The following is a 13,128-nucleotide window of genomic DNA, read 5'->3' on the forward strand; positions in this document are numbered from 1 at the left end:
GCCCGCCGACGGAAACGACAAGTCCCGTCAGGCTGCGCGCGCGGCGCGGTGCACGACGGTAGCTGCCACCTCTCGCAGGCTGCGGGGGGGGGGGAGGGGCGAGACGCTTCCCCAGCGCGGGCGGGCGCGCGTGCGCGCGCGCGCAGGGCGGTCACGGAAGGGGGCGTGCCCGGCCGCGCTGGCCCTTCCCTCCCCGCCCCCCTTTACCGCTCCTGTGTGTCGGTTTCGTGCTCCCGTCGCCATTTAGCGCCGAGACGTCCCCGGGGCGGCCGCGGCGGCTCCCGCTCTCTCCTCTCCGCCGCGGCGCGCCACCCGGACTCGGCTCACCTGTGGCGGCGGCGGTGGTGGCGGCGGTGGCGGGCGGCCCCCGGTGAGGAGAGGCTGCGAGCCGCGGGCGGGGGGCAGGAGGAGGGTTTCCGGCTCCGTGCGAGGCGGCGGCGGCGGCGGCCGCTGTTGGAGGGAGCGCGGCCCAGCCGCGCGCGGGCGGTGGCTGCCTGCCGGGAGGTGGAGGCCGCAGCCGCCATGGGCGCCCCTGTGAGGCGGGGTTGAGCCCTCGGGCCCCCTTTCCCTGCCCCCTCGCTGGGGTGAGGGTTGCTGGGCCTGTCCGGGCCTCCCCCGCCCGGTGCGAGTGACTGAGCGCGGCAGCTTCCTCGGCGTGTGCGGGGCCTGCCCCCCGCTCCCTGCCTCGCCTCCCGGCCTCTTCCCTTCCCCGCAGGCACTCGCTCCGGGAGCGCGCTCGGACCTGCCCCTCTTCCTCTCCGGGGAATAATTGCAGCGAGCTCCCCTCACCTTTAAGCAGTCGGGCGAGACACCGGCTTCTCCCCGGTCGGGGGCCTGCCTCGGGGCGCCTCCCTCCTCGCCCGGGCCCGGTGCTTGGTGTTTTTCCTCCCCTCGCCGCCCCCATCCCCGCGCTCCGTTTCCGCTCCTGGTGCTCCATGTCGGCCCCGCTGCCCGGCTACCCGCTGCAGGATGGATGCAGACACTGACCGGGGACCCACCCCGCCGGCCCAGCCTCCCCAGCAGCCGCCTCCCAGCTCCGCCGTAAGGAGCCCTTGGGACCCTCCTCTGTTGCAGCTGCGACGGCAGCCGCGGACAGGCGCGCTCCCTGCTCAGTGACTGGCCCCTTCCCTCGCCTCCCCCCCGCCGCCGCCTCGCCCTAGCAGCGCTCCCCCGGGGCATGATGTCGGGGGGCGCCGCAGACAGCGGCACCCCGGCCCCTCGCTTCCTGGCTCCCCCGCCGCCGCCACCCAAGAACGGTTCCAGCTCGGACAGCTCCATCGGGGAGAAGCTGGGAGCTGCCGATCACGGAGCCTCCGGGGCTGGTGGAACAGGCGGCGGAGCAGGGAGCGGAGGCCGTAGTGAGGAGTACCGGCGTCGTCGCCACACCATGGACAAGGACAGCCGAGGGGCGGCAGCCACCGAGCACCGCTTCTTCCGCCGTAGCGTGATCTGCGACTCCAACGCTACGGCCTTGGAGCTGCCCAGTTTGCAGCCCGCAGCGCCCTCGGCCCCTGTCTCGGTAGGCAGCGCCGCTCTGTTGGTCTCTCCTCCCGAGTGTGTCAGCCGGACCTCTTGCATCCCTGTCAGCGCCGCCCAAGCCCCCTCACTGCTGCAGCAGCCGCCACCGCCTGCCCCGCTTCCCCTCGAAGGACAGTCTGCTCAGGAGCCCCCTGCCGCGAAGGATGCCGCCCTGCTGCTGCCCAAGGAGGAGGAGGACGAAGCAACTGCGCTACCCCCCACCAGTGCCGCTGGCAGTGCGACAGCTGCCAGCCGGGAATTTGAGGAGCGGAGAACACAGCAGGAAGACATTGAAGAGCTTGAGACCAAGGCAGTGGGCTTCTCCCCGGATGGCCGCTTCCTGAAGTTTGACATCGAGATTGGAAGAGGCTCTTTCAAAACTGTGTACAAAGGACTGGATACGGATACCACTGTGGAAGTCGCCTGGTGCGAGCTACAGGTAAAATAAATAAAAATTGTGAGTTACTAAAGCACAGTCACTCTCCCAGGTGCTAGGCTGTGTGTTTGAAGGAGTTAAAATCCATCCACTTGAGGTCTGCTTTATTCAGACAGGGAACAGCAGACTTAAGGCACTCCTTTGGAAGACAGGTGCAACCTTTTCTTGGAGTCAGTTTGCCTTTTAATTTGTTAAATATTCTGTGCTCTAAAGAATTTTTTTAGCTTTCTCATCAGAAAATGTACTACAACTCTGTTTCTTACAGCATCTTGCTTTTTACGCCTCCAAAAGGTAGCCTGGAGGATTGTAAAAATACAGCTTCACTCACGGCTTCAGGGAGGCTGAGGGAAAATGTGTGACTGTCAACTTGAGCTAGCCTTAATTTTTCAAAATTTGTTTAGGTGTTTTTCTTAGAAAAAATATTAAAATGTCAATTTCACAGACATTTCATAAGTTTGTGGCAGTGGATTCTTGTAGGAGGTGATTCCAGAATATACACAAAGTCATGTAGTGCATCATATTGTTTAGTTTTACAAAGCTATTTTTTTCATTCTAAGTTCTAGTGTTCACACTTCATACAGGCACAAGGAAACGAAGAAAGTAATCGTCTCCTTTCTGAAGCTTGAAAAAAACCAAAAGTCCTGAAGTTTAACCTTTCCAAATGACTGCTGGATTAAACTGGACTAAGACACTACTCTTGTACTAAGTTTCTGGCCTGAGCAGAGCCAGAGTTCTACAGAAGCCCGGTGTAACCCTTAGTTCCGCACGAGTCAGAGCTTGTATAACCAGGATGCAGGTTGCTGTGCAACAACCTTAAAAGCAGTGGGAAGAGTTTGGAGTACCAGGAACAAATACCTGGGCTACTAGTTTGTTTTAAAAGCCTCAGCATTAAATTAAAAGGATAGTGCTTGTTTTTTAGTGTTGGGTTTCAGTGCAATCCATAGAGGGGTTCATGTACTATGGCTTTATTGTGTGTGTTCCCATCCAATTTAGGGCAGACAAAAGAGCATTGGGTTAAAATCCCAGAAGTCTTTGAGGGGTTTTTAAGAAGTTAGCTGCTCACAAATGGTTGATTGCAGTAAAAACGTCCTTCCCCTCAAAACCAGTTTTATATCTATTCTGGTCAAACTGCAAGAATTTATTAAGGGATCTCTTGATTTGTATTCATGTTTGCTTTTTGGATGATTGCTCGAACATTCTACTAGTGTCTTGGTTGATTATGTTATTGCCATTATTCTACGTTTACTGACTGTGGAAGTAAGCTACCAATATTTTTTGTGAAACTTAAGCATGCCCTGCTCCTCCATGCTAGCTATGTACTTGCAGTGGTGGTCTTTCGAACATTGATTTTAAATTAAAAGAGTGAAATGATCCAGTGTTGGGCTCTGCTTAAGCTTTTCACATGTAGTTTAAACTGAGAGGAGATTAATATTCTACCAAAATTGTATTATGACTTTTGTTTGAAATTTTAATCTTTGCCATTTTGAAGTTCCTTGACTTTAACCCCTGAAATCTGTTTTAATATTTACGCTTTACTTACTGATCAGAAACTAATGTCAGCTTGGCATCAGTTACTTTTGGCTAGCATTGCTTCTGTTGAAGTGTCTTAATTATGATCAGTACCATGTGGACAAACTGTCTAAAGAAGCACCTTCTTTGAAGTAATTTCATAAAGAAGCTCATTTATAAAGGGCATGTTGCTGAGCTTTCAGTTGATTGAAGAATTTCGTGAGTACTGGTTAAAATGACAGTGCAAAAAGCAAGAATGAAGGTATTTGTAAGAGGGAATTTTTTGACGTTTTACTTGGAGGTTAACTACATTACAGGACTGCCTTGTGGGTTAAATTATTCTGAAGGCTGTAACTTTCCTGTCATAAGGAGACTGCATACAAAATGACAAATTTGAAACAAAAATATAAATTTTATAGCTGTTAAAATTATTTGCCAAAGGAGCTACACTCTACAGCTAGTCAAATATTTTCAGATTAAGTCTTGTTTTAATGTTTGCATTTAGAAATAAAAGGAGGAACTTGGTATTTACTGATGTGATGGGTACCTCCTCTTCTTTCTCTAGGAAGATATAATTGTTGACAAGTTAGTGACTCTCATTGTGCGTGACTTGTATCAAAATACAATCGGCATTCAGAAAGATGGACCGAAACATAGATGTCATTGGTTTTCCAGAATGCCATGGTTTGACGAATGGTGAACCTTCAAAGCATAATTATTTTATTAGGGAAATGTGAATTATTTTCTTCCATGCTATATTGCACCAACTGTAACTAACTGATGTTTACTCTTAATTGTCTTGAAATAATGTTCCTTAGCAATAGAAGAGCTGTTCTTCACTGTGTTCATGCTAGCAAGCATAGGCATCCTCAGTGTTCAACCTCTCTATAGTCTTTCTCAACAGTGCTGCTGTAGAGCTACCAGAATGAGGCTGCTTAGCGTGATTATGCAGACTGAGTTGTTCCTCTTGCGGCTTGTCCAGAGTTGATAAAGGTGTATTACAGTTCTTGATTGCAAGATGTATAACAGAATGGGACGAGAACAGTTCGTACTTTTGCGGAGTCTTTGGTAGTATGTTCTTTTAAGGCTTTTCTAGCATACCTTGAATGCTTCAGTTTCTTTAGAAATCCCTGTATGGAAGGAAGCAAGATGTCAGCTGCTTTCATCTCAGTTAAACTACTGCGTTTAAATATTGGAGGAAATACTGTAGTAGGAATTTTGTGGGTTAAGCACAGCACAGAAGACTTCATGATAGTCTCTGGCAGAATGACTTTTTAACTATACCTAGTTTTTATGTACGTGCTCTGGAGTGATAAAGTGTAAAATCTGAAAATATCAGTATGCTCCCTTTCAAAGGGAGTTTGGGTGCTGTTTATCAAATGCAGCTTGGGTTCCCAAGTTGCTGATGATACCCTGGAGAATATTGTTCCACATCCTTAGGAAGGCTCTTGAACTGTATTGTAATGCCTCTCATGCTGAACTGTGGAGGAAATAGAAGCAGAAGGAGCTGAAATTCTATGGTAACCTAATGGTGCTTTTAGTATTTCCAGCAAGGGAGGTCCTGGCCAAGACTAGTTGTTCTTGATCTGTGGAAGATTGGAAGATTTCATTTGAAGCAATTAAGTATTTCAAGGTTGCTTATAGATGTGTAACAAGATCCTAGCAAAGGTGTGACTGATGGACGGACTATTCTAGTTTACTTTGTGGCCTGTCTTATATGAAGTAAATTGTAACTGAACCTAGTTTAAATGTTGGATGCAGGTATTTAAACGTGAAATAATCTGCCTTGCTGTGTGCGTAGTGGAGCTGTGAAGAGCTCAGCAGCAACTGCTTAGGGCCAGTGCTCAGCTTCAGTTACTCCAAGGACTTTGTTAGTATAGTGTTAGCCTTCCAATACTTTTATTCCCATTGTATATATTCATCTCAACTCTAGTTATTCTGAGTCAAGTGTGCCTCCTACTGTTGTCATTAGCACATCTCTTAAGTTGAGTGAAATAGTAGTTAGGGTTACTGCTTTAATGGCCTTTAAGTAGGTAGAAGTTGGCAAAAGTGGCTACTGCCACTGTTTTCTATTTTAATTTAAAATAACTCTTCCTGTACATTCGTGTTACTGTTTAGTCTTTTTAAATTACATTACAGCGAGTCTTTTATCACCTCTGTACAATTCACGTAACATTGTAACTACAATGTGATGCCTTTTCCTGTTGCAAAGTAATGCTCTTATGCCAAAGGTAGCAAGAGTTGACTGTAAAGGCCAAATCTTAGGGGTAATGTGTTATCCTCTGAGTCTCTGTTTCAGTTCGAGTTGGTTTTAAATCAAGACTGTCAATTAACTTCTGGTTTACAGAACAATACAGGGTGGTGCAGTCACTTGCTGGACTGCAAAACTTGTGTCTTGAATTATTGCTCTGGGTTCTGTTATTCAAATTAGTAACTTTTCAAATATGAAAGTGTGGTTGATGATACGGAGGATAAATTGGGTTCTTTTTTTGAACTGTGTATTTGTCAGACATTTGAAGACATCTTCTTTCATTTGGATAGTGTCTTCTCTTAAAGGAAGCATGATTTAGAAACTTAGTAGATAATTTACGTGAGTTGAAAATGCATTCCTGGTAAACTGTGTGCATTGGAGAACTGTACTGTTTGTCTGGTATGTGCTGTATCACTCCTGTCCTTTCTGTTTCTTTGTCAAAAAGGGTAGGTTGGTCAGTCAGCAGTTAACAGTTCATGAATGCATCTTCTTGCTGATATGTCACTTTGTCATTCTTACTCTGGCTTCAGTGCAGTGTTAGTCAGGTTATTGTGCTTAACATGTGAGCTGCTGAAGGGGAAAAAGAGTTTTGAGGGCTGTCCCTAAGCCAGATAGAAATTCTGGGGGTAAGAAATGAGTGAAAGTGGTGCAAGAAAAGTACGTTGTACTCCTTACTACTTTGAGGGGAAGCTGAATGTGAATTTGGTTGCCTTTAGTTATAAATCTTGTGAGTAATAAACTAGTGCAGGTTATACGTATGCAATTCTGTTGCAGACTGTTAACTATAAAGTGTAGTGTACAAATACTCCAACTTACAAATGGATTTTTCTTCATGTAGGCAGTAGCAATGAAAACCCAGTTGAGAACAAACATAATGCCGTAACCAAATGTGAGCCATGAGATTCTGTAGTGCACTCTGGTGAAAATAATGCAACTGGTTGGGTTGTCACCTTATTACAGGAAGTAGTGAGGTGCTAAATAATATTTCCATATGTCAGAATTTTTTTGACTGTAACAATGTATAGAAGTTAGCTTAAAACCCGCAATACAGGAAGTTGCTTGGATATGATGTATATCTTCTGTTTTAGTGACACTTCAGATTTAACTGTATCTGTCTTTATCTCTTAGACTTGAAGCTTAATATTTAATGATTTTTAGGTCAGCAGACAGCAACGGAATGTAGCTTCTATACTCTGGAGTATAAACTCCACTGCAGGCTCACCATAAGTATCAGCTTACTGAAGTCAAGGCATAATTCTTAAAAATCTCTTTGCTTTCTGGACTGGCTGAGCTGGGAATGTTTCAGAAGCTGCATATTCAAGTCTGACAACCAAAAAAGGTCTTGTAACACATAACTGTGGCATCCTGTAGTCTTTTTTTTTTTTTTTTAACGCTGGTTGCCTATTGCTCACTAGGAGGCCCGACTGCAAAGATGCTCACTCTGATACACAATCACATAGCTACATTAAAGAAAAAAAGAAAACCATATCAAACCCTTTGTGCAGTGAGAGGAAGTTGAGGAGTGTGGACCTGGAATTCATCTGTTAAGTAATATTGAAGAATTATTACATTCCTGGAGGAATAATCGACATCCTCAAACAAGTATACATTCTTTGAAAGCTCTAACTGTGGTTTAATTCTGAATATTTTAAAATATATTTTATAAACCTTTTACTGAAACAGATCAAGCTCAAGTCTAATCCCGTATGGTGACTCCCATGCCTACCCTGTACTTCACACCAGTGTTTAAAATAACTCTGCTAGTCCGGGAGCATAACTATATGTGGCCACAGCCACTGTAACAGCAGCAGCGTGCCTCCTGCTTATGATCGCTTCTGGGTCAGATGCGTAATTGTCACAAATGTGGATTAATAAAGGTATGTGACAATCTCTGTGAACATCATTCTGTCCTTATTAGCTCTTTTTCTATTCGCAGCTCTACAAATTCCAAAATACTGAAAGCAAAAAGCTGCAAAACCATAAGTGTATAATTGGTTTATAACGCTTTCAGGTTTCACTGAAAGAGTGAAGAGTCTTCAAGTGTGCGCATGTAGGGGACTTGAAATTTTGTGCAGTAAAGTCTAAATCTTCTGTTGGTTTTCCATTTACTAGGGTAGAAGAAGTTACTGGCACTTATTGGCTTCATATCTCTGATGTGAAAACTTCTCCTTTGGCTAAAGAATGAAACCCAGCCATATTCCTGAGTGTTTGTGCTGTAATTGATACAATTGACAGCTTGATAAATGACATGGGAAAGGAGCCAGACTAATTACCTGCAGAAGTATAAACAGTGGTCAGACTCCCTCAGACTTTACAAAGGTGACCCTGAAAGAGAGAAGGGAGCTTTAAAGTACATTCTGGAGCTGCAGCTGTTGGGAGACCTCTACTTAAGAAAATAATCTTACCTCAAAGGGATATTGCTTTTGGAGATGGCTGTGGTTCAATTTGTAACTGGCTGGTTGCGAGGCAATAAATATAATCGGATAAGTACATTCTGAAAATGCAGTATTTCTTATGGAAATAAACAGGTTCTTATTGTCAGTTTGGGTGGGTTTGAGAGCTGCAGAATTAAATCTCTTAAATGAGATTTGTTTTGGGCTGTTGTGGTTTGAAATAAAAACGCTTAGCTTCATAACTAAACTTTTGAGGGCTAAGGGAAAGTATTAGGACTATAATCTTTCTTTGAAAGGGGAAAAAAAACCCCAAACCCCCAAACACCTGATAAAACTCCCTGGAGACATCCTGTACAGAGTCCTTTGAGAGCTGTCTGACAGAGTAATAAATAAAACAAGCAGTAATAGATCTGTGGTAGTCTCCATGGATGCAGTGCATGGTGCGGTGTAGATTCAGTACCTTTTGGTTAGCAACATTCCTCCGGGCCACATGTTCTTTTTCCTATCTTGTTGTTGGTTTTGTTTCATACCAGCAGCTTGTTAAACAGCACAGCTCTGACTGTCACCCAGGTTCTCCATACTGCATGTGACAAAGTTTGTGCTAAGCAGCAGCAGCCGTGATGCTTCCTGTCATGCATCTCTTCAGAAACTCTTGCTTCCTGTAAAGATTAGCAACCTTTTTCCTTTCAAGATCACTAATTTGTTCTTCCAAATCATGGCTGAATTGAAATAAGTTGAGTATTTTTCTGTTTCAGTCTTTAAGTTCACATATTTAAGCTTGTCTTAGTCTTGAGAGTTACTAACTTATGAAAAATGGCAATGCAGACATAATGGCTGTAACATTTGGGCTATAAGAAAAATAATAAATATCATGTAAGTTTGCAGTGCTTCTGCAGCAGAGCATAAGACTTTCTCTTGGCAGAGCATATGTGTGGTGTTTTTTTTAATAGCAGATGGTAGAAAGTTACAGTTTTCAACACTTCAAACTTTAGATAATGATTTCATGGTTTTAACTTGATCATGATGCGTGTAGACCATGTCTGGAAAAAGAGTCTTCCAGTATATTTGAAACAATTCCTGTTCTAAACAGCTGGATTTGTAGTGCTACTTGAAAATCAATTTCTTGGAGTGGTTGAAGGCTTTTATCTAACATGAGGCATGTGAAAATCCTTTCAAATATGGTGTTAAAATTCACGTCCTAACAAAAAGACTCCTTACACCAGCTTCATAAATATTTTTGTGGAAGCTGCTCACAGACCCCAGGACTTTCTTGTAGCTGATTTTGAGAATGATTCAGGCCATGCACCGAAACTTAAACAATGTTTGAATGTCTCTGGTCAAGATACTACAGTGCTCCTTCTTTCTACCTTACTTCCAACTTCCTCAACATAGTTAGAATTTGTCATACCGTCACTTCACAGCACTTAGTTTTGATTGCCTTCATTATTCCCCTTGGGAGAGCAAGGGGAAGTGAAGAAGTGACTTGTATTGAATCTGTGGCTCACTTGAGGTCATCCTTGAGAAAGGGAGCTTGCTTACTTGTCTTATGGGCACAGGCTGCAGAATACTCCTTAACTCCATGCAGCAAAGGATAAACTTTGTTAGTGATGTTCTGTGCTATGTGATGCTATCCTCTTAACCCAAAAGGAGATCCTTGCAACAAAGTCTTCGCAGATGTTGCCAAGTCTTCTTTTTTCTAGTAAGCCAGAGTAAAATAACTGGGATGGAATGCAGTGACCAGAAGAATTCAGATTTTGTTCTCAGACGTATTTTGAACTTTTCACCTGGTGCTGACAGGTGCATTGCACATACCCAGATTATTCTAAAGCACTTCCAGATTTGCCTGGGTAATTCCTAGTAGTGCTGTATGTTACTTTGCATGGCTCACAAGCAACTTAACATACTTTTAGTTCATTTTTCAGCAAAGGAAACTGTAGCCTGCCAAAAAATAGACTTGTGTCAGTATTTTTTTGTCTTCCAGAAGCTGCTTAAGTATTTCTGTCTACATAAAGCAGTAGGCAATTTTTACAAGGATAACACATTCTAAATCACTTGGGGGGGCAAACTTACCAAGCTTGGATTTATCATTTGAGGTATAAGCAGAATCTTTGGGATTGCTACCTGCATTTTTAGTTCAGAAATCCTACAAAAAGTGTGTTTTTACTTGATGGCCATGTATCTTGTAACTAAAATATGTATGAGCTTTAAGTGATGTGTCAGTGACACTGGAACTAATGCTTTGCCCAGGGCTTTGTGTTTTAATATAGGGGATGCCATTTCTTTTTGTATTCAGCGTGCCCAAGAATATGATCCTGAAATCATCCAGTTCATCTATTGGTAATAGTCTGGGCAGCAATTCTTTGGAGTATCTGTTCTCAGGACAGGATCACTATGGTGCTTTTTAAGTCTTCTAATTTCATGAGTGGTTAGTAGGACTCCTTTTAGCATGTTACCAGTAAGATAAAACAAAGAGGAAGCTTTGGTAACTCTAACTTGTGATGTGGATGTTATATTTTGAGTCATGGTTCAGAATGATTCAGATCCTATCACCTCTGTTAATAAGCAGTCATTGATAGAAATTTCCAATAGTTATCAACTGAACAACTGTTTTTCTGCTTTAGGAGAGCAGATGATGTGGAAAATAAGCTTTATTACATCCCTTATATGAGGGAGAAGCTTTGTTGTTGCTGTTTAGCTGTTCTGGATCCTCTTTCTCATCTGGATAGTTCCAGCCATTCCTAATTTCATTGCATCAGTAGTTGAAGATGGTGGATTCTGATAGCAGGTTTGGGCCTAGCAACAGAAAGCAAAATGCTACAAATGGAAAAACTCATTTAAGTGATTGAGAGTTTATTACCACCATTTAAAAGAATTTGCAAAGAGTAGGAATACTGATCTCTTAGCAATTGGGGTAAATCTGAAACAACTATGTAGGTATACTGAGCTAAAGGGAAGATAGTACAAAGCTGATACCAACAATTATGTGCATTTTATCTGGTTTTGGCCAGTTAATACAGTCTCATGATAGTTTAAGACTATCCAACTGATAGTCTTACCCAGTTTTCCTTGGACATTTTCTTCTCTTAAAGTAACCCCGTGACTTGTTTCTGCTTTGCTGACTGTTGCTGGCAAGTTTATGACCCCAATCTGAATGTATTTTGACTGCTTCTGTTCTGGCAAAGACTAATGACATAGACACAATAACCCACAAATATTGCTATTAAAAGCTTCAGCAATCCAGGCTGATTATCTTAAGGATCTGCAAATCTGTGTACACTTATGTAATATGCATCTGTTAATGGCAATTTCTGAACTGTTAGCAGGTTTTGTCTGAATGTTGCACAATGTTACCATGTCTGTTTTCAAATCTGCTTCTTTAAGGGAGACACTTACTCTTACTGATATTTTCCAACATAAAACTATTTTTGGTTTGTCTCTTTATTCTGCTGCTTATGATATGCTTTCATTTGGGAAATGTAAGTTGTGTATCTATAAAAACACAAGATGCTAACTTAGTGTGCTCTGTTTTGCTATAGCTGATTTGGACTCGGAGCCTTTGAGTCTTACGTAAAGAAAAACGATGATAAGTGAGACTAAACTTGAATTGGAGAGTTTCTGAGAAGCAGTCCATTCAGACCAGTACCCTACAGTAAGAAATACTGTCTGAAAAGTGATTGAATTTTTTTTTATTTTGCACTCTCTGGATGTAGACAAGTAGAGAGTGACAGTATGTAGAATGACCTTTGAGGGCATGGTTTTTATTTGCATTTGTCGTGGTTTAGGGCTTAGTGAGTTGTTAGGTTTACCAGGAGCAATGTGCTGAAAATTAAGAAACTGCAAAAATGTCTGATACAAAAATAAGACTTTTAAAGTTAGTTTTAGAATGTTTTTTCTGTGGTTTTCTCTACTTCCTTTGCATGCAGCTTGAGCTTATTTCCGCAGACAAGTGGCTCAAAAGGAGATTGCGTTTCAGGTTATCTGTACCTGGGAGGAAAAAAAAATTACACTGGGCACTTGAATTTGATTTTTTTGTTTTTGCCTCTTGATGGCAACTGTGAGCCTGGTCAGATGGTGGTATGATTTCTTTTGCTGATCTCACAAGCCTGAGCATATCTGAGAGATTCAGTATTTACCCTTGGGAACAAAACAAAAACAAAACACCAAAGGTGAAGAGGCTTTGGGTTGCTGCTGAAGACTTAAATGCTGTAGTACATTAATAGATTATGCATGGTCTATACCTGAAGATTTGTCGTAAAAAACTGTCTTTGATACTCCAGTTTCCTCTAGGAAAACGTGCATGTGTCTCCTAGGGACTTCCTTTGGTTTTGTAGACTACCTGCTCAAATGTTCGGTGCTTTTCAGTGGTTGTGACAACAACAACAACAAAAGATTTGTGAGAAATCTGAGGAGGAACAACAAGGAATTTTGACCTCTCAAGTTGTAGCCATCTTGTATTTGCAGAAAGTGAAAAGATTCCAGGGAATTCTAGTTCCAGTTGCATTTGTGCTTGAACTAAGTTGCATGTTTTGTCTGTATCTGGGGACTAGGGTTAAAAAAATGTTTTCCTTCCTCCATCCCATCCAGTATGAAATCTTCTCAAATTAGGGTGAATCCCAGAAAACGAAGCGGAAATGAAGTTTGATTTATTGGTGTTGGAGACTCTTAGATCTGTCATTACTGTTGACTCCAGTGGTTTCTTCTAAGGAACTTTGAGAGTTGAATAGGCATTTACAAGACAAAGGTGTGGAATAGCAAAAAACCCTGTTTCTTAGGATGTACATGACATGAATTTTAAAGCTTTAGGACCAGGCAAGTTTAAACAATGAATTGGTTCTGAAAATTCCCATTGCTATGAATGGCTGGTTCATGAAAGTATCATTAATATAATACTTGTACTAAATTTTATGGATTTCTTTGCTGCTTTTTGCCAAAATACCTCCCTTTGTATTCTTAGTTTAGTGATATCTGATTGAATAAGCTACCTACCGTTGACATACCTCAGTTTCTCAGGTTTTTACAGT

At 42.9% G+C, this 13,128-nt stretch overlaps 1 protein-coding gene across 7 annotated transcripts in view; it reads left to right on the forward strand.

Annotated features, from left to right (window-relative positions):
• Window positions 1-218: 218 nt before the first annotated feature.
• WNK1 (WNK lysine deficient protein kinase 1) overlaps window positions 219-13,128 on the forward strand; it is a 104,927-nt gene continuing 92,017 nt past the window's right edge. For all 7 annotated transcript variants that reach the window (XM_075756589.1, XM_075756606.1, XM_075756600.1 and 4 more), the window contains exon 1: window positions 219-1,957. In XM_075756589.1, the coding sequence (XP_075612704.1) occupies window positions 1,178-1,957 (780 nt within the window). In that variant the 5' untranslated portion in view covers window positions 219-1,177. The remainder of the gene's footprint in view (window positions 1,958-13,128) is intronic.

This window comes from Balearica regulorum, chromosome 1, assembly GCF_011004875.1.
Source record: "Balearica regulorum gibbericeps isolate bBalReg1 chromosome 1, bBalReg1.pri, whole genome shotgun sequence".
NCBI lineage: Eukaryota > Metazoa > Chordata > Aves > Gruiformes > Gruidae > Balearica > Balearica regulorum.